At 38.9% G+C, this 22,309-nt stretch overlaps 1 protein-coding gene across 1 annotated transcript in view; it reads left to right on the forward strand.

Moving 5' to 3' along the window:
* The window catches only part of LOC140150962 (uncharacterized), a 60,174-nt gene that overhangs the window by 2,213 nt on the left and 35,652 nt on the right, over positions 1-22,309 (forward strand). The window contains exons 2-6 of the mRNA XM_072173123.1: positions 7,020-7,226; positions 9,566-9,596; positions 10,633-10,761; positions 14,786-14,926; positions 16,995-17,096. Coding sequence (XP_072029224.1) covers positions 7,051-7,226; positions 9,566-9,596; positions 10,633-10,761; positions 14,786-14,926; positions 16,995-17,096 — 579 coding nt within the window. The 5' untranslated portion in view covers positions 7,020-7,050. The remainder of the gene's footprint in view (positions 1-7,019; positions 7,227-9,565; positions 9,597-10,632; positions 10,762-14,785; positions 14,927-16,994; positions 17,097-22,309) is intronic.

Here is a 22,309-nt window from a genome sequence, read left to right on the forward strand (position 1 = left end):
AAATTGTTGATCCACAGCAGGAGGGAGTTCCTGACTCCATAATGGCGCAGTTTACTGATCAGCCGCTGGTGTGGCACACGGTCAAATGCCTTGGAGAAGTCCAGGACTACGGCGTCAACCTGCTCTCCTTTATCAAGTGAGCTTGCCAAGTCATTGCAAGTGATGGTCAATTGTGTCTCACATGATCTGCCTAGTCTGAACCCATGTTGTACGTCGATAAGGATGTTGTTGCTATCGTAGTGGTGCATTACATGACTGAATATAATATGTTTGATGATCTTGGAACAGACGGAGGTAATGGAAACTGGACGGTAGTTGGATGGAATACTGCGGTCGCCCTTTTTGTAGATCGGGGATACGTTTGCCATCCTCCAGTCTAAAGGCACTTCACCAGAGTTTAGAGATTGTTGAAATATGCTTGTCAAAATTGGAGCTATTTCATCGGCAAGAACTTTTAATATTCGGGCTGAAATTGCATCCGGTCCTGTGGCCTTGTTGGTTTTTAGCGACTTCAGGAGCTTAAGGACACCTTCACAGGTAACATTGATGTGACCAGCTGTGGGGTACTCTGAAGTGCCCAAGTTAGGAACTGTGCTAGTGTCCTCACATGTAAAAACAGAACGAAATTGTTCGTTTAAACAGGTGGCTTTGCCTTTGTTGCTGAAAACAACCTTGGTTCCGTCTTTTAGCGAGGAAATGGTAGTTGAGTCAATTTTCTTAGATTTGATAAACTTCCAAAACGCTTTATAGACTTGTCACTTTCGTCAAACATTTTGTTCTGGAATGACCAGTAATTCTGGCGAATTCTCTTCTGGGTTGCTTTCTGATATTCTTTAAAGCGTTTCCAATCATCATCAGGTTTGTCGGTCAGGCGAGCCTTGTTGTACAGGCGTTGCTTTTTCTTACTCATGCGCCTAATTTCCTGTGTGATCCAAGGGTTGCTGAATTTGACCCTGGTTACTTTTGATGGGATATGGTTTTCCATGGCATCACCAATTTTGGTCTTAAATAGGTTCCAGGAGTCTTCAACACCTCGGGAGTCAGGGTTGTTTCCAAGAAATTCTTTCTGGAAGTCTAACATATCCCTTTTCAGAGCACATGTATCAGCTTTGCCAAAGAGATAAACTTTCCTTGGCACTTTTTTACTGAGTTTGGGTTTGGTGTTGAGAGTAAAGGAGACTGCTAAATGATCACTTATACCTGCGACAGCCTTGCACTGGTCAAAGTAGTTTGGATGAGATGTAAGCACAAGATCGAGGATGTTTTGAGTGACATCAGTGATCCTGGTAGGCTCCTGAACAATTTGGTCCAGGAAAAACTCATTGCATACATCTAGCAGTAAAGAACAGTTGGACGGTTCTACAGCGTATGGCTTGACACAGCGGTTGTCCCAATCGATGTCTGCCAAATTAAAATCGCCGCCAATTAATAACACAGCATTCTTGAAGGTAGATTAAATCTCCGCAATGGATTCAGAAAGTCTGTGGAGGTTGCTGGATGCAGATTTAGGTGGTCTGTAGAAGGAGCCTATGATGAGCGGTTTCTGCCCTTGGATGTGGATTTCCACCCATAGAAGCTCAGCATCAGTTGTATTAACATTGCATTCAGTTGCGATGATTGTATCTCTAACCATCATGAAGACGCCTCCCTTCCGACTGCGGGTTCTATCCTTTCTGTAGGTGACGAAGCCTGGTGGAGTAATTTCAGCAGTCAAAATGGAGTCGTTCAAGTGAGATTCAGTACCAATTAGAATGTCCGCCTTATTAAGGTCTATTAATGTCTCAAGCTGAGGGAGTTTGCCAAACAGCCCATCACAGTACAACAATGGCTTTTAATTTGTTGTTTTGGCGACAAGTATTTTTCTTATCAAATGGACGACCATTTTTTGCCTTAGGTGATGACGTAGCAACTGGTGATCCCAACTCCTCGGTGGTCAAATCAGCAGCAGAGTCACTAAGGCTACTGAAAGAGTTTGACAGCGACACACCAGACAGGGTATGGAAAACTGATGGACTTACATTGGGTAGACCACACTCACAACATAACCATGTCATGCTAGAATTGGCGTTAGCTTCATACATTTCAAAAGGCATGCGCATGCAGTCAATATGATACCCGCCGGTACACTGGTCGCACTGGAGACAGTTTTGCCCCATTTAGCTGGTTTGCTGCAGATTAGACAAGGATACTTTACTGGGCGGGGCCCTGGGTTAATCTCGGTGTCCCCTGCAAGCAGTATGAGAGCCATGAGGAAAGATATTTTCCTCTCTATGTTCATCTTGGGTTTTATCCGGTGATACTTCATGGTACTAGTACTACTGTAATAACTCAAGGATCTTTGGTGCAGGAGATCTTCATTTGTTACAGAAATGATTTGGTCAGGGGATTCAAAGTTCAAACCAAATAACTTGATCCAGTAAACCACAATGTTCGGGGTGGTGTTAGATGTATCGTATGAAGAGTTACAGTTCTGAGTGCCAAGCTGGTAGGGCACTACTACAGTATCAACTCCATCGGACATGCACAGGGTACGCTGAAGAAGGTCCCCTGACAATGCAGTGTGTACAGCCTCGGTCTACAGTAAATATTTTATTAATTCCGTGGTCCGGTAGTCGGGTATGCAGTGATGACCGCCGATCGTGCAGAAATGGCGAGGTCTCCTCCCCTTTCTATGCACCAATGGGTCAACTGTCTTGTTGTCAAGACCATTGATCAGCCAATCAGTGTGATCACTTCTGTGTTTACGCTCATGTACACTCAGCACAGCACAGACCATGGATGAAATAAAAAGAATTATCCTTGTCCAACTTTTGGGAGCGATTACCGAATAGGGTGTAACTCTACTATGGTACTGTACTAGTCTATATTACAAGATTGCCCTACCCTAATTACTTGAGAATTCTAGCTTCGAATTTGCACACGTTATGACGATAATTTTTTGCACCAGAGGTTATTTAGTCTTAGTCCGAATAATCAGACCCAGAACAAAATATTAATTTCTTACATGATCGTGTTCTGGGTCTGAACTGTTTCCATTCGAAATCTTGATGCCAAATTGGACAAAAGAAGCACATGGTCCTACTTCACAGTTTTTTAATCCCGTATTCATGTTGCGTGAATCACTCTATTGTGTACCATCCTTTTGATGCTTGAGTATTTGGACAAGTGGAACAGTTTTGACAGGCCCTTTGTCTACCTCTCTGTTTGTAAACAAAAGAGGAGTTCGAAATTGTCCTCCTCTGCGAATACGAAAGGCAGCGTAATAGTACGGCACTAATTTAGTCTGTTCATCTGTTCATGTTGAAAATTGGATGAAATTTTGCTGAAGTGTAATTTTAGCAACATTTTTGATGCAATCTCCTGTTGTGATCAGCGGTGTTTACTTCTGAACTTCCATTGCTTTACATGGTGTCATGCTTCAGCGAATCCGGCTAGATTTTGAATTCAATGGTCTCTAGCCTAGAATGTGAAGCTATTGGTGAGAAAATTCTTGGCTAGACTTCTCGAGCAACACTACCCCAACCTTAAACCCTAACCCTTTAAAACTCTGACTGGATTCAAGTAGAGCAAGTTGCACCCTATTCTGTAATTGAATACCTGAGTGGAAGAAGGGCCCAACTGATGCTGGTAACTATCGACCTGTCAGTTTGACATCAGTTGTATGCCCTCAGCCCTTTTTGTTGTTTTGTGTTTGTAGAGAGCCATACGGTTAGCCACTTTGAAAGTTGACTTTTTGTCACTGTTTGGCTTTCCCTGCCAGGGTTCTCTTGTTTTCCGTCCTGTTTTGTTAATTTGTTGCTCGACCCACCCTCCCGGGGTTGGTGCTATCTGCCCAACAGGCCATGTTGCTCAATTCCCATATGTGTACATCCATATCGGGCGGTGCGCTTGTCGGTTGCTGCATGTGTCTCGGTTCGCATGATAGCTGGGGGTGGGTGCCGGGCTTGTCTCGGGTGGGGGTCGCTTCGGTCGTCCACGGGTCGCATGGTTTGGGAATACGTTTCTGTATTCCTGAAGGTGACTTCGGTATGGCTTGGGGCGGCTTAGGCTTGGGACGGGTCTGGTATTCGTCCCTGGCTGTTTATGTGGAATGGAGCGTGTGTGGCGGCCACGGGTGCATCGTTTTTTGATGTGGATGTACACATATGTAGTGCTTATATACATGTAGTACTATTGGTGAATTTTGTTTTGGGGGTTCGGTAGTTTGCTCGCGTTTTGGACGTCTCATCTTCCGGTCGGGGGCGTCATTGGTGATGCTGGGCTGGCGGCAGTCCTACTCTCGTTCCGGAGTGTGCGGACTTTGCGGTGGTTGGTCATATGCAGGATTTGGTGAGTGTGTCCCTCATCACCGTTATTGGCGTTAGCATCCATTCGATGCTTTGGTTTTGATGTGACGCGTGATCTGTCATGGCGGACTTGTTTATGAGGGGACATGACCACTATGTCATGTGTGTGGCTGGCTGCTGTTGGGAGCTGTGCGCTCAGGAGATGGGGGTGTTGCTGGTTCGTCGTGTTGCTGAGGGGTCCTCCGATCGGGGTGGGACGTCTGGAGAGGGAGTGAATTGTTGTACTTGTGAAGCGGTTTACCATTGGTATGTCGTCTAACAGTCCTGATGAACTTATTCGAGGGGATAATATATAATAGCTTTTAAATATCTAATTGTTTTTGATGTAGTACTTATAAATGTGCAATATATGTATTTTATAATGTTTTTCTGGCGAATAAAATGAAATGAAATGAAATGAAAAAGATGCTTGAGTCAATTATCAGAGACCAACTGATGGATTTCATGAAAGAAAATGATATAATTTGCAATGAACAGCATGGATTTAGGCAAGGAAGATCTTGCGTTACACAGCTAATAGAAATCATGGATATCTGGACCAGGATGCTTGAAGAGGGTGATGGCATTGATGTGGTCTACCTGGATTTCAGAAAGGCCTTCGATTCGGTCCCACACCAACGCTTACTGAGGAAAGTTGAGGCCCATGGTATAGATGGCAAACTCCTAAATTGGATAGGAAGCTTCCTGCTTGGAAGAAAGCAACGTGTCTCTGTAAATGGAGTCAAATCTTCGTGGGCAGAGGTGAAAAGTGGTATCCCCCAAGGCAGTGTACTGGGACCGATCTTGTTCATCATTTTCATCAATGATCTCCCTAATGAAATTTCAAGCTTAGTAAGAATGTTTGCGGATGACACTAAGGTCTTTACCCAAGTTCACAGTGATGATGATTGTGCCAAGCTGCAGGAGGATTTGGACAAGCTGGGAGATTGGTCGAATAGATGGCAAATATACTTCAACGTAGGGAAGTGTAGAGTGATGCATTATGGCAAGGACAGAGAAGTCCATAGTTATTCCATGAAAGATGGGGATAATAGAAGACCACTGGGGAAGCTGGAGGAAGAAAAGGATCTGGGAGTCCTGTTTGACAGTTCGCTTACCTTCAGAAAGCATGTAGGAGCAGTCACAAATAAAGCAAATCGTATTGTGGGAGTGATGAGGAGAACCTTTGAGTATATGGATATTCCAATGTTCAAAAAACTATACAAGACCATGATTAGACCACATCTGGAATATGCAAATTGTGTATGGAGTCCATTTCTGAAAGGCGATATTGATAAACTGGAGAAGGTTCAGCGCAGAGCAACTAAGTTGATTCGAGATCAGAGATCAGCCATACTGAAGCACGTCTAAAAAGGCTAAAACTCCCTTCATTAGCATTCAGAAGACTCAGAGGAGACCTCATCCAAGTATATCGCATTATGAGTGGTCTGACAGACATCCAACCCCATAATCTATTCGATATGGAGAGGAGGACGGTAGGGCTGAGGGGACATAATTTAAAGATCAATAAAGTAAGAAGCAAGGACACGCTTAGAAGAAATTGTCTCACCCTAAGGGTCGTAAATGCTTGGAATCGATTGCCAGCAACCGTAGTGCATGCCAAGTCTACCAACTGCTTTAAAAACGGCATTGACACCTTCTTAGAGAACCATATAGACAAGTATGATTACAAGGGTAGCACCACCCTGGAACAAATTACTTGCAGTACACATTAATTTCTCTCTCTATTGTAGTCAAGTAATGATGAAATTGGATGGGCGTTATAAGGCTTCATAGCCTTCCAAAAGAGTGCCCGAGACGACAGGTAAACAGGTAAACTCCAATTTTTACAAAAATGAGTTAGACCCAGCATTTTATTGCCAGCAGACTGTTCTTCCTTGTGTGTGAAAGATGAGCCAAAATCCACTCTCTAAATAGTCTTCCATTACACTTAATCATGGTTTTCATGGAAGAAAGGCCCAATTCCATGGAGTTGGGACCTTCTTCCACAAATATTGGGTTAAGATGAATACGTGAAATCTGCTTTTCACTACAATAAACTTTTTTGCTAACATATTACATGCTTCTACTTGTGCAATTAATGGATAATTACAGTACCAAATTTCTGTAGCTATTTATAACACATCTGCTTACGGAACTGGCGCTTGATGTATATTAGTGGAAGAAGGGCCCAACTCCAGCTCAGTATTAAGACCTGTACGTTGCCACGGAAACATCATATATAATTTCGAATGTATGTAATAATGTATGCTCATGTATTAAAGGTCCCCTGAAGATGAAAACATTCTGTCTATAAAACTTTTCCAAATATTAAGTGGTTTTTTTTAATATCTCAAAAACACTTTTGATGGAGTTGGGCCCTTCTTCCACTCAGGTATTCAATTGTACCAAACTTTCGTCAGCACAGACATTGACTGGAATACTATTCTCCTCAAAGTTGGTCATGATATTATGTACCGTATTCATTCCATTAACCGCCCATGCCCATATAAGTGCCCACCCAGTTGACCACAAGCAAACTGTGATAATATTATCGGTAACTGAACTCTTATATTCTCTAATATTAACTTTTGTAATCACTGATATAGTGGCTATAATATAAAAACACATTAATTTATTGTTAAGTGAATGTGATTATCATAACAACAAACTGCACTATTTACCATTTAACAGCTAATTAATTCCAGTGGTTCACCAGTCCACCATGCCACGACCAAGTGGAGTTGATTCTTCAAACACTAGTACTGCTGCATCTAAAACTCGCATTTCCTTAAGGGCTGACATTGATAAACTGATGGACTACTTCCTTCTCACTGAAAGTGTACGTTATCAGGAGTTTGCTAGAGTGTGGCAGGCACTCAACTTTTCTCTTATATACGTGTAAGTATGAGATCTACTACGGTAACTAGTTTAATTTGATTAATATGGTGATTTTGGCTTAGTGCAGTCACTGATGTAAATTCAACAAGACAGCTGTTGTGCATTTAAAAACATGTGTGTATATAAACATGTAAATAGTATACAGGCTGTATCAAAATGATTGGTACACATCATTTTTGATAGTTATTGAAAAGCCTGTTTCATCCAAATGCAACATAGCCCAGGGTCTTCTTGAAATTTCAATAATTTATAGTTATAACATGTATGGCTGTTTATGACATTAATCAACCAATTATGTGTATCCTATGTTGCATTTTGATGTGGCAGTCATGTCCATATTACCGGGAACTGATGGGTACCAATCATTTTGATACACCCTGTAATGTAATAGCTTTTGAGAATTGGGCTGGGCCGGGGGCTGGGTGCTTGCTTGGAGACAAGGTGGATCAATATCTCAGGAAAGAAAGCCTGATTATAGATGCAGGAGAAAAGCAGGGTACCTAGGGAAAACATGCAAGAGCAAGGATGGACAGGAAACAAAATGCACATTTGGGAATGACCAGGGCTGAAACCCAGTACCTCAACTTGTTCCTCTTAGAAAGCTTTGAATGAATACTCCTGATTTGAAGCTGTATGTGCTGTACAAGCTGTATCAAAATGATTGGTACCCATCTGTTTTCATTTGTAGTGGATGAGTCTGACACATCAAAATTCAACATAGATCCAAATAATTTGTAGGTTAATTGTACAACAAGTCATAAACTAGAAGAGTGTCCAATGTTGCATCAAATTTGGAATAGGCAGCTTTTCAATAAATACCAAAGCTGATGGGTACAAATCATTTCAATACAACCTGTATGAATGTTGTACTAGCATCACTAATCAGGGTCTTAGCTAGGATATGACAAGTGCCCACCATTTTCACTAAAACTGCCTGTCCAAAATATGACCTTGAAAAACATAAACCAGACCTTATTCAAGCATTGATTTTTTTTAGAATTTAGCAGAAGTCATAGGCCTGTCTCAGGAGCAAGCTGCCTGTCCAAAATGACAAGTGGATGGGTGGCTAGGTAACACTCTGTCACTAATTAGTGCTAATACTAGTACTTGATTTACACTAAGCTAGTTTTGTAAATATTGTATAGAAACTATCGTCAAATGATGAATGATTTTATCTCGTGTGGATAGCCAGTAGAAAATTGTCATGTCTTTTACCCACTTGTAGATAAAGTAGGAAAGAACAAAGAGCAGCCCTCGAATTAAGGATCTGAAGGGGCACGGCAACTTTTTTAGGGCAAGTTGATAATTGCCTTGGATTTTCACTGAAAAGGCAAGGCAGCACGGCAATTTGTAATATTTCAAAAGGGCATCACGGCAACTATTGAAAATTTGAGAAGGGCACCAAGGCAATTTTTCAAAAGCGAATAGATGCATTGCTGTCAGCTGAATTCGACACCAAAGTAAAATTTGACTCTCAACTTTACACTAAAACTAACCTGATTGCTCAAAAAACCTGCTTAAATAATACAAAGCAGTCAAAAATCACCAGTTTAATTTACTTAAATTTTGCGATCCCTAGTTCTGAGCTGCAAAACTGACTCGAAACAGCGGTGAAACAGCTGTAACTTTGGTAATAATATTGATCAAATTCGCCGGGATAAAAACTATTTCGTGCAAAACATATCTAGAGATGGGCTCACATGTACAAGATAAGACGATACCGGAAGGGTATCGCCATCGGTTTGCAATGGGAAGTCAATGTTTGCTAATCGAGAGATCAATTGATTTGCCCAGTGCTCGGATTTTGTTCACGACACGAGGAAGCTTAGTTACATCGTTTCTGATTGGTCGATAGTAAGCTGAAGGTATTTCTCTGACCAATCGAGAAAATGAAGTCAGATTTCTAGCAACCAGATAATGTATAAAAGCCGATGTGATTGGCTGAATATGTAAGCTTACGTAGGGGTACATGTAATGAATATTAATTCACAACAAACTATTGTGATAGCTGGGTTACGATGCTCAAAATAGCGATCGTGTTCAAGATTTTCAATTTTAATTTTCCACAATTTTTCGGGGTTTTAACCAGTACTTAACTTGTTTATGATGATTTTATAATGAAGGGGCAGGGCTGGCCGGCTAGGGCACCCACGGCAACTTCATTAAAGGGCACGGCAAGTGACTGCCGTCGGTAAGGGACATATTTTGAGGGCATTGCGGCAATGGGGGTGGGCACCCACGGCAATATGCCGTCGGTGCCGTGGGTTAATTCGAGGGCTGAATGAATACAATATTAACATTCTGCTAACATTACTTTTCTATTTTTGTTTTTTGTTTAGTGGCCTCAAAGATAATAAGGACAAGAAGGAGGTAAGTCAAATAATTTTATAGATGAGTTGACTTCTGACGTCAATGCCTGGCAGTATGCGCATGCATCATCACAATTTCCATTGTTTTTTGCCTGGCAGTATGTGGGCGCATCATATTTTATTCAGGGCTCGTGTTTTCAAAACTCCCGCCACATCACAATAAGGTTATTGAACAGTGTAGTGGTTGCATGATGTTCACTCAAGCATATCGATATACCAGTCCCTTGCCTTTGTTGATAAACATTGAGGTCAACTCATCTATAAGTTCATGCAGTGTATGCATTGCCTACAGTCTGTCCACTTAGAAGTACAAAGTAAATCTGTGGCATTGGGGGTCGATGCTTTGCGTCACACGCACTGCATGTTAGGAAAACATGACGCATAAAGAGCGTGGTGCGCTCCGCAAGTACAAATCGCGCAGCATTTGGCGCGCTAAGGAAGTATTTACACACGCATTGAACTGAAATAATTATTCTCATACCTCCAGTTTCCGAGGTCTATGTACTTTGTACTTCTAAGTGGACAGACTATAGAGGTTAATGACTTTGCATCAGTTAACTTTACTTTAGAACAGAGAAATATCCAAGATCCAAAATGCACAATGTTTAGATGAATATCTGAAAAACAGCTGATGCAGAAGTTATTAACCTCATTCAGAACCGTCACTTGAATTTTAATTCCATCTGCATCACATTTTCTTGGCTTATAAAATATGGTGAGAAATCTCAACTTTACTATACTTAAATCAGTTCGTAATCGATAGGAATTGTTAGGCTTTTACCACTACGCTGAAAAGTAGACCCACGTTAAGAGTGATATAGTTGACCTGTCTGTCTATGTTGTGCATGTTAAATAAAGTAGACAAAGTATGACTTCAATTAATAATTTGTGATGCTTCTGGTGAGTTATCAGAAGATAGTTCTCAAAATAAAATATATTGATATTAATCCGCGATGTTATAAGGCCCACCGATTATGAGCTGATCAAACTATATATTGTAATATGCTAAGAGTATCATGTTTTGTGGTCAATTACAGTTTATACAAGATGCATTTGAGCTTGTGAGCGAGTATTTACAGCCACCATTTGACCTCCAGAGAAGAGTATGTGCTTTGTACACACTGTATGGCTTGTTTTACACACAGACACATCATCCAAGGATCAAGGTAAGGTGTCTGCACACTTCGCAGACTTTTCTGTGGTCCAAAATGTGCAGGTCTTATGATAAACCATTCTAGAACATCCAGGTTGGCAGCTCAATATTGGTGCAGTCTCAGTGTTCGATTTAACTGGTGTCGTGGAGCAAAATGCTCCCCATTTTGGACAACCTGCTACACAAATTTCAGCTTGTATAGCAATTTTACAATGTAAACATATGCTAATATTATAAGAACATCGCCTAAATAAGGTTTTCGCCAAAGATTGTTACGCAAATTTTTCAAAATAAATCAAACCCTGTGCAGTCTCCTAGTCTACCTACATATAACCATCGCTACCAGGATTGGTTCCCTAAGTGATGTATGGGTAAACCGAGACAATTAGGCAGTTAGTTCTTTGTCCAGAGAAATTTTAAGCTAGCACAATTATTTTCTTGAGAACATTTACAACCTCACCGGGGCTTGAACTCATGACCTCTCCCGGAGTCTGATGCTCTCTCAACTGTGCTAACTTGACTGGTTTACATATAACATATAGATGAATGGATGCGCAGACATCTCTGCACCCACACACACCCAACACGTATCAGTCTCTTCCTGAGGATACCTCTGCGGTATGTCATTGGAATGGCAATTTGTTTTCAAAAATTACTTTGTTTTAGTCCTCAAATGAATGGAACAGGAGGGTGTGTGTATAGTCATTTATTACACTGTTCTCAGAAAACCAGTGTGCTTTTAAGTTTAGATTCTCAGGTTCACTGAAAAAGCAATCCTCCTCCCTCCACATATACACCCCCATGTACAAATCTACATGTACACTAAAAATCTCCATCAGTTGAGCCCTGCAAATACCGTATTTACTAATACTTGACTCATTTAACAGGAGAACTTAGTCCAATTTGATCCTATAAATAGCATGTCATTATTTTGATTGGCAACATCCCAGTCTACAATATGGTAAGTTTGATGAAGCCCTCTATTGACATTTGACAAATGTCACTCCATATCTGCAAGTCAACTACCGGTACATTCATTTTACATGCCCCCTCTTTTGGTAACATTTCTCTCACTATAACCTTTATTATAGTACTAGCGGGAGACCCGCGCTTCGCGCGGGTCCCCGCTAGTTGAGTAAAAGGGAGCGGTTAGTAAACGGGAGTGGTTTGTGGTATTACGGTGATGATAGTGATTGTGTCATAAATATGTTACCTGGAAATTTTAGAATTGAGAATCTTCCCCGACGAACTTTTTCAGGATATTCCTCAATTCCCAGACCCCCATGTTGAAAGTTGCGACCGCACATCATATGCCCCCCTCCAGTTATGTGCAAAAAGTTATTTTTATCATGTTTTATATTTTGTACATGTGCAACATTCGAAATGTTAAATAATGTGGGTTATGTAATGTAGGCCTAATAATAAAAGTATTCCCTTTCTCCCCTCCCTCCCTCCCTCCCTGGGCCACCTCTGAAACAAATTTATATATCCCTTACACCCCCCTCCCCATTGTGGGGCCCCTCTGAACACTATGGTCATGTCTACACCACTGTTGGGGCTAAAAGATTGCCCTGATCTTATACCGGGGTATGGAATGTACTAATAAAAATATATCCCTGCCCCCCCCCTGCCCAGGCCACCTCTTAAACAAATGTCCCCCCCCCCTTGAACCCCCTGTGAGACACTATGATCATGTCTACATCACTGTGTTGGGGTTAAAATGATTGCCCTAATTTTAAATTATTGAATTAACATTTTAGTAGAGACTGACCGATCAGATCGGTAGCTTCCGTATCGGGCCGATTATTAGCTTATCGGTAGTGATCTGCATCGGCCGATTTTTCCTTCATCCGCCGATGTAATGCCCCGATCACCCAATATCATGAAAGTAATTGTTGAAGCTTAACAAGTATTCATTTATTGGTATATTTCTTTGAATTAGACTAGTTAAATCAAGCGAAATTTAGCAAAAGAACAAGCTTTGTAGGCGATAATAAACATAAAATCATACCGTGATTCAGGCACGCAGCTAAGATAATCAGGTAATTCCCGCATGCACATTACAATTGTAGTTCTTACTTCGGGTTACACACGCGTGCGCACGGGCCGTGTGCAAAACTCAACACTTCCGGGTTACACACGTGCGTGTCAGATTGAAGAGAGCTACGGGCCGTGTGCAAAACTCGCACTGACTTGAACGTAAACACAATATTAAAATGGGGCGATCGAATGATTCGATGGACTGAGACATCAGGGGGAAAAGGTAAATTGAGCTTATAATAATCATGGTCAAATTCAGTATTTTAAATGCATATGGGAGTGTGTTTTTTTGTGCTCAGAGCATACATAATTATGGTAATACTTTATGCATAAGTACCCTTTCAACATACGGGTGAAATTTACTCACAGTGATGGCAGCCATTGTTTACAATTGGGGAACTGGTAATCGGCGATCGAATCGGCAGATCAAAGAGATAATTGATCGGCCCGATAAGGACCTGATCGGTCAGTCTCTACATTTTAGGTACCGTCCTCAACACATGAATACGGAGACAGATTTTTTTATCAGTACAGGCAACTACTCTGACTTGCATCCCTGCTCTAACACAAAATTCCTCTACTGTTTCAACTTGTTGATCAATAGAGGGAAATATTTACTTATAACCTACATGAAGCTCTGTTACTAACATTACTGGTTCTGTAGTTGTTGAATGCATAATATGCCTCTACTTCCAGTAAGCATTGGCTCGCGGCCAAGGTGTATTTCTATAGTGATAATAAGACTGCCAGTGTTGTCTGTAAATTTATTCCAAAATTGACCAAATCAAATAAACTACTATTTATCTCTCAAGTCATGACCAATAAAGTAGCCTATATTTTAAGTCTTATTAAGATGACCAAGTGCCGCACTTTTGGAGTTGAACAATAACATGGTCTGGCTTAGAGAGGGAGCCAAAATTTTGCACACCTTCCTTTTATTTATATAGATATATGAAATAATCAAATGTTCATTTCAATTGTTGCTCATAATGAAGTATGACTGCACATTGATAGGATAAAAATGTGGTCAAACTATGAGCTAAGGCCTAAAAAAGAAAATTGTTTGATTGGCGTAACATAAAAAATAAATTAGGGTAGGTCGTTCGGTATTTGGTTTAAAAAAAAAAAATTTGTTACTTTTTAAGCTGTAAATTTTGTTTGATAAAGGCTTTGGAACTTTTGTTCATCTTTTTTTCTTATTATTTTAGTTATTTTTATTTTATTTTTTTTATTTTATAATTTTTTTGCAAAAAAAGAAGAACAAAAGTCAGGGTCTGGCCTACTTTTAGGGTCGGTCGGGTTATGCCAATCAAACAATTTTCTTTTATAGGCCTAATGAATAGAATGTAAAAACTAACAAAGCCAAAATATTGAAGTTTTTAACAAAAGATTTTAAATTTGACATGATAGCAAGAGTCCCCAAAAATTCATAAATCCTGCTGTTGCTATATGGCAACAAGCTCCAGATGGGACTCTTCATGACTTGCTACTAAATCCCTTTCAACTTTTGCAACAACAAAAAATGGCTGAGATCAAGAACGGCAGGTAATTATGTGGAATGGCACTTCATAAATTTTTTGTTGTTTTTAAAGACAAAAATTTGATTACTTAAAGGAGTATTTCGTGATCCTAGCATCCTCTTTTTATGATATTTTTCAGTAGATATTCACGAAAAAAGCTTATTCCCAAAATTTCAGTTGATTCCAATTTTGTGTTTGCGAGTTATGCATGATTATGTGTATTACACTGCTCCATAGGCCACTGTTGTAATTTCGTTCTGGTACACCAGAACGTAATTCAAATTTGATGATATTTATGCTGAACAAATTAATTTGCAAGAAATGTTTTGTACATAAACATTATGTGGCCAGAGGTTTCCAGTGGTATAAAAATCTTTTTTTGAGAAAAGTGGGGGATGAGGCTGTGGATCACGAAATGACCTTTTAAAAGTATCGTTAATATATAAATCTGTTAACCATTTCTTGTTTAATTCATAGATACGAATGAGCCTAGAAGACTGGAAGGAGACATTAGCATTACATGATGACCTACAGGAACAAGGTCATCTCGATGCACTCTATGTGTTTCATAAGATGAGACTTGATAAGGCATTCATGTTTACTGCAACACATACACCAGTAAGTCTCAATATACTGTAAAATATTAAGGAATTATATATCAGGATGTTATCGGGGGGTTCGTGCAAGAAAGTCGCATCTGCATGTAAAGTAAAGTAAAGTAGCTTAGAACTTGTGTATTTATTCATATTTTCTTGCATGGCACTGTCAGTTTGATTCAGTGCAAATTGCATTTGATGACAAGTTTAAAAAGTAGTCAAGTGCCATAATATCAGTTCTGTGATTGAAGACTGAGGTCAATGTTTTTCAAAAGTGAGAACTAGAGGGAGCCTGTCAAGTAATGCAAATATTTCACTCACATTTCTGTATGTATTGGGACTTTAGAAATAAGGTTAAAGTGCTAGTTTGCCATATTGTTAATGCATATCTAATAAATAACCATCTGCACACACTTTGAACCCATTATTTGAATATCAAGAATCTGTTCAAGTGGTATTTTCTACACAACTACATGTACTGCGATCTTGTATCTATAACTTTCCATTTTTTTAGCTATCAGTGCAAAAAAATGGATATTCCAGTTGAAATCCATATTCATGCTATGGTAGACATGACCTTAATCTTTCACACAGGGAGGATGAATTTTCAAATAGGGTTACCTGCATGCACAGACTACTACAGACTAATCACAAAAAATCTCAGCATCACCTGATAATGAGGCAAGGGCTTAGGCAGCCAGCAGTGTAGGGAGTGTTTTACACACCCAAATATGTAAATACACACCCAGTTTTTGCCTACATGGCCTATACTTTGTATACAAATCTTAAATTTACACACCCATTTTTTAAAATTTACACACCCACACCTTCAAATCCTGCCTAAGACCCTGTAATGAGGGGTGATCGTTGTAAAAATTTTCGACAGACAAAATTGCTTTGCACATACCTCATATTTTTATGTCTTTCGTGTAAACACGATTAAGACATTCAATCGCGTATACGCAAAGGAACGTAACACTAAGCGTGATTGTTAGTCATGTACGATTGAATGATCTTGATGAAGATATGGAAGTTCACAGCATGCAAAGCAGGGACTTTGACTGTTGATGTGATGGATAGTCTGTAGTAGTCTGTGCCTGAATGGGTGACTCCATTGATTTGGAATCTATACGCCCTGTGTGGGAGATTAAGATCATAGGGGTGTATGAATTTTAACTGGAATAGCCCAATGTATGTCTTGTTATTTTATTTTTATCTGGTGTTAGGCCAAAAAAAAAATTGTTTGTTTGTCCACGTCCGACCGACCGTGTACCCTGGTCCCGACCGTGTCTTTTTTTTTTTTTTTTTTTTTAAATTTACGTTGATTGTGCTAGTAAAACAGTGGTTAGTATAAATTTAAAGAAAGAAAATGTAAAGAAAATGAACAGTATAACATGCAGAACCATCTCAAGAGTTAAACCAGTAAAGTGCTGTGTGTTATGACTTATTTACCAGTCTTCAAATTGTCAGTTTCAAGTGCAATATCTGTAAAAAAAAAAAAAAAAAAATCCGACCTACCGACCCAACTGTTTCATAAGCCTCTATGGACAAACAAACCTCTTTTTTTTGGCCTTATGGCAGCACAATGGGCATGTGATGTGTAATTTATATGTAGGAAATTCCCTCTGTAATTAATGACGATGATATAAAATACATTAACCTTGCTGCCAAACAAAGCTTGCCAAGTGTTCTATATTAATTTAACCTTGTCTCTACCAACTTGATGCCAAAATGGTGATGGTGATAATACAGGTAACTATTTGGCAGTGAATCAAAATACCTGCAGGGATTTGAAATACAAATGTGAATGAACTTTTTCAAAGCAAAATACTGAAAGAGTAAAAATGGAATATGCCTGCGCAAAATATTGATTTGTAGTCTTTGAGCATGAGCAGGTTGTCCAATGTAGGATTGTATGACGATAGACGTGTTGCGTTTCATTGCATTTGCTATGCTTTGTTCCTTGACGGTTTGGTAAAGATTTGAAATTGAAATGAAATCTGAAGTTTAAAGTCAATCATGAAATTGTTGATATTAATAGATGTCAGAACAGGTAACTAAAAAAATGGTTGTTCTCTGCCAAATTTTAGATGTTTTACCAGGGACGTACCAGGAAACCAGAGGATTTTGAGAAGTGGGCAGCTAAGCACCAGAGTTTCATGGCATCTGTATTAGATGAAGATTTATTACAGGTATGTTAAATCTCAAGTTAATACCAAACTGCCCCTTTTAATTTGTGACATATCTTTGATTGGAAGTATTGGGATCAACACCAGAACCTTACCATATTGGGCTATTGCAGTTGAAATCTACACACCCCCTATGAAAAACATGATCTTACATGTAATTTCCCACACAGGGGGTGTCGATTTCAAATGGAGACACTCATTCAGGTAAACCCCTTTGAAATTCACACTCCCTGTGTGGAAGATAAAGGTAATGTCATTCATAGGGGGTGTATGGATTTTAAGTGGAATAGCCCAACTATATTAAAAGCTGTGATAAGACTTTTCTGATCAGTGAAGAAAGAGAAAAATCTCATGGCTGAAGTTTGCCCTAATTATGTGATGTAATCCCGGGTTCTAATGCAGACTTGACAAAAAGCTTGTTCAGTGTTTGAGCTGGTGGGTCAGTCCATGTCGAAACAGATTGAGTGTACACCCACCCTCTTGGATTTTGCTCTCCTTTGGCTAAGGGGTACCTTTCATGGATCCCTAGGTGAGGTCACAAGAAAAAATTCAAATTCCATTTTAGTTTTATGAATGGCGGGCAATCAAAGTTTGGCGACCTCGACCAAAATTGTGAATTTAAGGGGTCCAAATGACAAAGTGCTCTCTTTGCGGGGCACTTTCTTCTTAATTGAATCAGTTGTGATCCTCTTTTTGAATGTGGTCACTCACTGGCTGTGTCTGAAATACCTAATGCCAAAAAGATAGATTTGAATTTTGTTGGGATTTCAGAGGGGGTCAAAATCAACACTTCGTACTGTTCAATCAAATTATCTTGATTTTGAAGGACCCATGATAATGTCACAGTGCACTTATAGGTCCTAATTATGTTCAGAATGGATTAACCATATGCCAATGTCTATGAGCAATTCAAAAAAAGAGAAATTTCTAGACCCCTACAGAATTTTAGGCCACCCCTAAAGTGGTTCAGCCACAAATGGCACTTAAAGTCGGCAAATTTTGACCCCTAATAACTTTAGGTGTACACCAGATATGAATTTCTAGTCTTTTGCATCTGGAAGAATGTAGTTTAATGTTACTAGGAACATAAGATTTGTTTTGTATTTTTTGTGTTTTAGTATTAAGTTGACGCTTTCAAAAATAGTCATTTTTGCCTAACATACCATGCATACAGGATACGGTACAAAATGCCAATTTTAGTATGATATTTTTATATATTTTTGATCACTTTATAGCCATTTGTATTATTTATCCTGATATTTCAAGTTGCTCTTGAGTCAAGTAATAAGAAAAACTACTTTCTAATCCTCTGTATGGATTTTTAAGGGGTCAAAATGCACTTCCTGGCAACGATGCACATGCAAAGTACAGGTTATGGGGGTCAAATTTTCAGAATGCTCCCAATTATGTCAAGTAATATATCAAATTACTCGTATGGTCATGAGGATTCCAAAATGTATAGTTTGTTATGTGTCAGACCTTTCAGGAGGCGCTATGACTAAAAATGTTCATAGGTCAACGACCTTTTGAAAGTATCAAAACACAAAAATACAAAACAAATCTTATGTTCCTAGTAACATTAGACTACATTCTTTCAGATACAAAAGACTAGAAATTCATATCTGGTGTACACCTAAAGTTATTAGGTGTCAAAATTTGCCGATTTTAAAAGCGCCATTTGTGGCTGAACCACTTTAGGGGGCCTAAAATTCTGTAGGGGTCTAGAAATTTCTCTTTTTGAATTGCTCATAGACATTGGCACATGGTTAATCCATTCTGAACATAATTAGGACCTATAAGTGCACTGTGGCATTATCATGGGTCCTTCAAAATCAAAGATAATTTGATTGAACAGTATGAAGTGCTGATTTTGACCCCTCTGAAATCCCAAGAAATTCAAATCAATCTTTTTGGCATTAGGCATTTCAGACACAGCCAGTGAGTGACCACATTCAAAAAGAGGGTCACAACTGATTTAATTAAGAAGAAAATGCCTCTCAAAGAGAGCGTTTTGTCATTTGGACACCTTAAATTCCCAATTTTGGTCAAGGTCGCCAAACTTAGATGGCCCGCCATTCGGAAACGAAATTGAATTTGAATTTTTTCTTCAGACCTCACCTAGGGGTCCATGAAAGGTACCCCTGAGCCAAAGGAGAGCATAATCCAAGAGGGTGGGTGTACACTCAGTCTGTTTTGACATGGACTGACCCTGGTGCAAGTGTGATGTATATGAACTTTGTTTATTCTTGGATGCAGAGTGCCGTTCAACCGCATGTTGTAGATTTGCCAGTGTGTTGTCACACTTAATGCATGAAGACAAAAGATGATCATTTTGTACCTTGTGTAAATATCTTTGCTCTAAAATTTTTCCCTTCATGTTTAATAGAGAATATACTTCTCACATATTATGGAATGAACCTTGTTTTTTTTTTAATCAAAGGAAACTAGAGAAATTCATCAAAACAGTTACTTATGAGTCGCTGCTTTATCAATGGCTGTATGTTTGTTTGTTTTTTATTTCATGCTGTTTTGATGAAGTTCACAACTTGCTTTCTAAACTTTAAAGTTAACCAGTGCACTAAGTATTCCTAGAAGTGTTTATTAATACCAATTACGACTAACCTATTGCACTCTCTCCCATTTATGGACCAGTCAAGGAGTATTGGAGGAAGTATACTGTCATACAGATAATTCTTGGAATTTGAAGTCAAGGAGGTAGCCTAAATTTATCTTCTGAGATTGGGGATATAAGTCTGACCTCTAGCTGTATGTTTCAAAGCAGAGGGCTGTGTCACCAGGTGCACATCTATATATGCAAGATATCACTCTGTACAGTGTGGCACATGGCAGTCAAGTTAGCTCAATCGATAAGGCGTTCGACTATGGTGCGAGAGGTTGCGGGTTCGAACCCTGGCGGTGCCTAGTACGCTCTCGTGTAAAAATTGAGTTAGCTTGAAATTCCCCTGGACAAGGAACTTGCTGCTAATTTGTCTCATTGTAACCTGTACGAAACTTGGGGAGCTGATCCTGGTTGCGATGGTTATTTGTGGAATGTCTAGGGTGTGCGCTCTTGAAGCAGCAAAGTCCCTGAATTGTTGTTTAATGGTTTTTGGAATGAAGTGGCGCCATGGTCAGCGACAACCTGTAAAGTGTGTTGTTTTTTTAATGAGATTTTCTTTTGTTTTTTGATGTCTGTGTTTATTTTGTATTTAAAAATAATCTAATGTTCATAAGTAGATTGTTTGTCTTAATTAAACCTTCCCAATTTTTGTTGTTGAAATAATTGTGTGTAATAACTTTACAAACCTGACGTTACTGTTAATTGATGTTTATGCACATTCAGTTTTCCAACAATTTTTGTTTCACAAAATTTGAAAAAGCAAAATAACATGCTGTGGATAATTGATATTGACTATGCCCTAAATATTTATGATTGACCATTTGATTGGATTTCCTGTAGAGAAGGAAACAGACTTAATGTGAAGGAGAAATGTTTATTGAGAGTCTGAGAGAAGTAAAAAGCACAAGTCTACGAACATGTAGCTGCCATTTACCAATTCTATATAATAAAATTTTATCAGAGTCATGCATTCTGGGGAGGGGGAAGGTCAACATATTTTCATTTTCAGATTGTGTTCATCCAAACAATTCTCAGAAATCAGCTCAACTACTAATAGGCATTTTAAATTTAATAATTTAGCTTTTGATCAGTCTGACATTTGATTTATTGAGATTGCACTTCAAGTTGTATTGGGCTATTCCATTTAAAATCCATTACCCCTGCGGAAGATTAAAGTCCACCACAGAGGGAGTATCAATTTTGAACAGAATACACAATTGGGTAACTTCCATTTGAAATACTTATTCCAGTTTTGGAAGATATAGGTAAAGCCACAATACAGTGGGGTATAGGTTTCAAAATGATTAATTCTGACCAATTACATTTGAAAAACATACTCCCCTTGTGGTAGATATTTCCAAAATCTTCCACAGGGATAGTATGGATATCAACTGGAATAGCCATTTCTGGTGTTTGATTCCAGATGGAGCATTGTTTATAACAGAAACAGCATTTAGCAAAATGTGACTTGACTGCATTGGACCTGCTGTCACCTGCAGGCAGGTTTGCCCCACGTCACACCTGAGACACAGGACATAAATTGTGGGTTATCAAAATATTTTTCATTTGTGCATTCTTGACTCATATTTTATATTTTCCTGCCAATTTGCTTTAATAGCTATCATGAGCCATGTGACTTTTTAGAGTAGAAAAGAGTGAAATAGTAATTTTTAAATCAAGGAAAAAGGGGAGGGGGATATTGAAAAGTTCGATTTTACCAGTTTCAAGTGAAAGAATGCATAGATTTTAAAATCTCAAATTTGGCGTGGCAGAATGTGTCTCCCCAAACTTGTTTTTAATGCATGATCATTAACAATACTTTGTGGAAAAAGGCCCCAGCTATGATAACAGTAAATCATAGACCCTCAAAACCCGGGCTCAAAACATTTCAAAGATTAATACATAAGGCAGCTGTAACATGTAGACTTTTCATAGACCCTCAAAACATTTCAAAGATTAATACATAAGGCAGCTGTAACATGTAGACTTTTCATAGACCCTCAAAACATTTCAAAGATTAATACATAAGGCAGCTGTAACATGTAGACTTTTCATAGACCCTCAAAACATTTCAAAGATTAATACATAAGGCAGCTGTAACATGTAGACTTTTCATAGACCCTCAAAACATTTCAAAGATTAATACATAAGGCAGCTGTAACATGTAGACTTTTCATAGACCCTCAAAACATTTCAAAGATTAATACATAAGGCAGCTGTAACATGTAGACTTTTCATAGACCCTCAAAACATTTCAAAGATTAATACATAAGGCAGCTGTAACATGTAGACTTTTCATAGACCCTCAAAACATTTCAAAGATTAATACATAAGGCAGCTGTAACATGTAGACTTTTCATAGACCCTCAAAACATTTCAAAGATTAATACCATAAGGCAGCTGTAACATGTAGACTTTTCATAGACCCTCAAAACATTTCAAAGATAATACCATAAGGCAGCTATAACATGTAGACTTTTCATAGACCCTCAAAACATTTCAAAGATTAATACATAAGGCAGCTGTAACATGTAGACTTTTCATAGACCCTCAAAACATTTCAAAGATAATACCATAAGGCAGCTATAACATGTAG

This window comes from Amphiura filiformis, chromosome 4 (assembly GCF_039555335.1).
Source record: "Amphiura filiformis chromosome 4, Afil_fr2py, whole genome shotgun sequence".
Classification (NCBI taxonomy): domain Eukaryota; kingdom Metazoa; phylum Echinodermata; class Ophiuroidea; order Amphilepidida; family Amphiuridae; genus Amphiura; species Amphiura filiformis.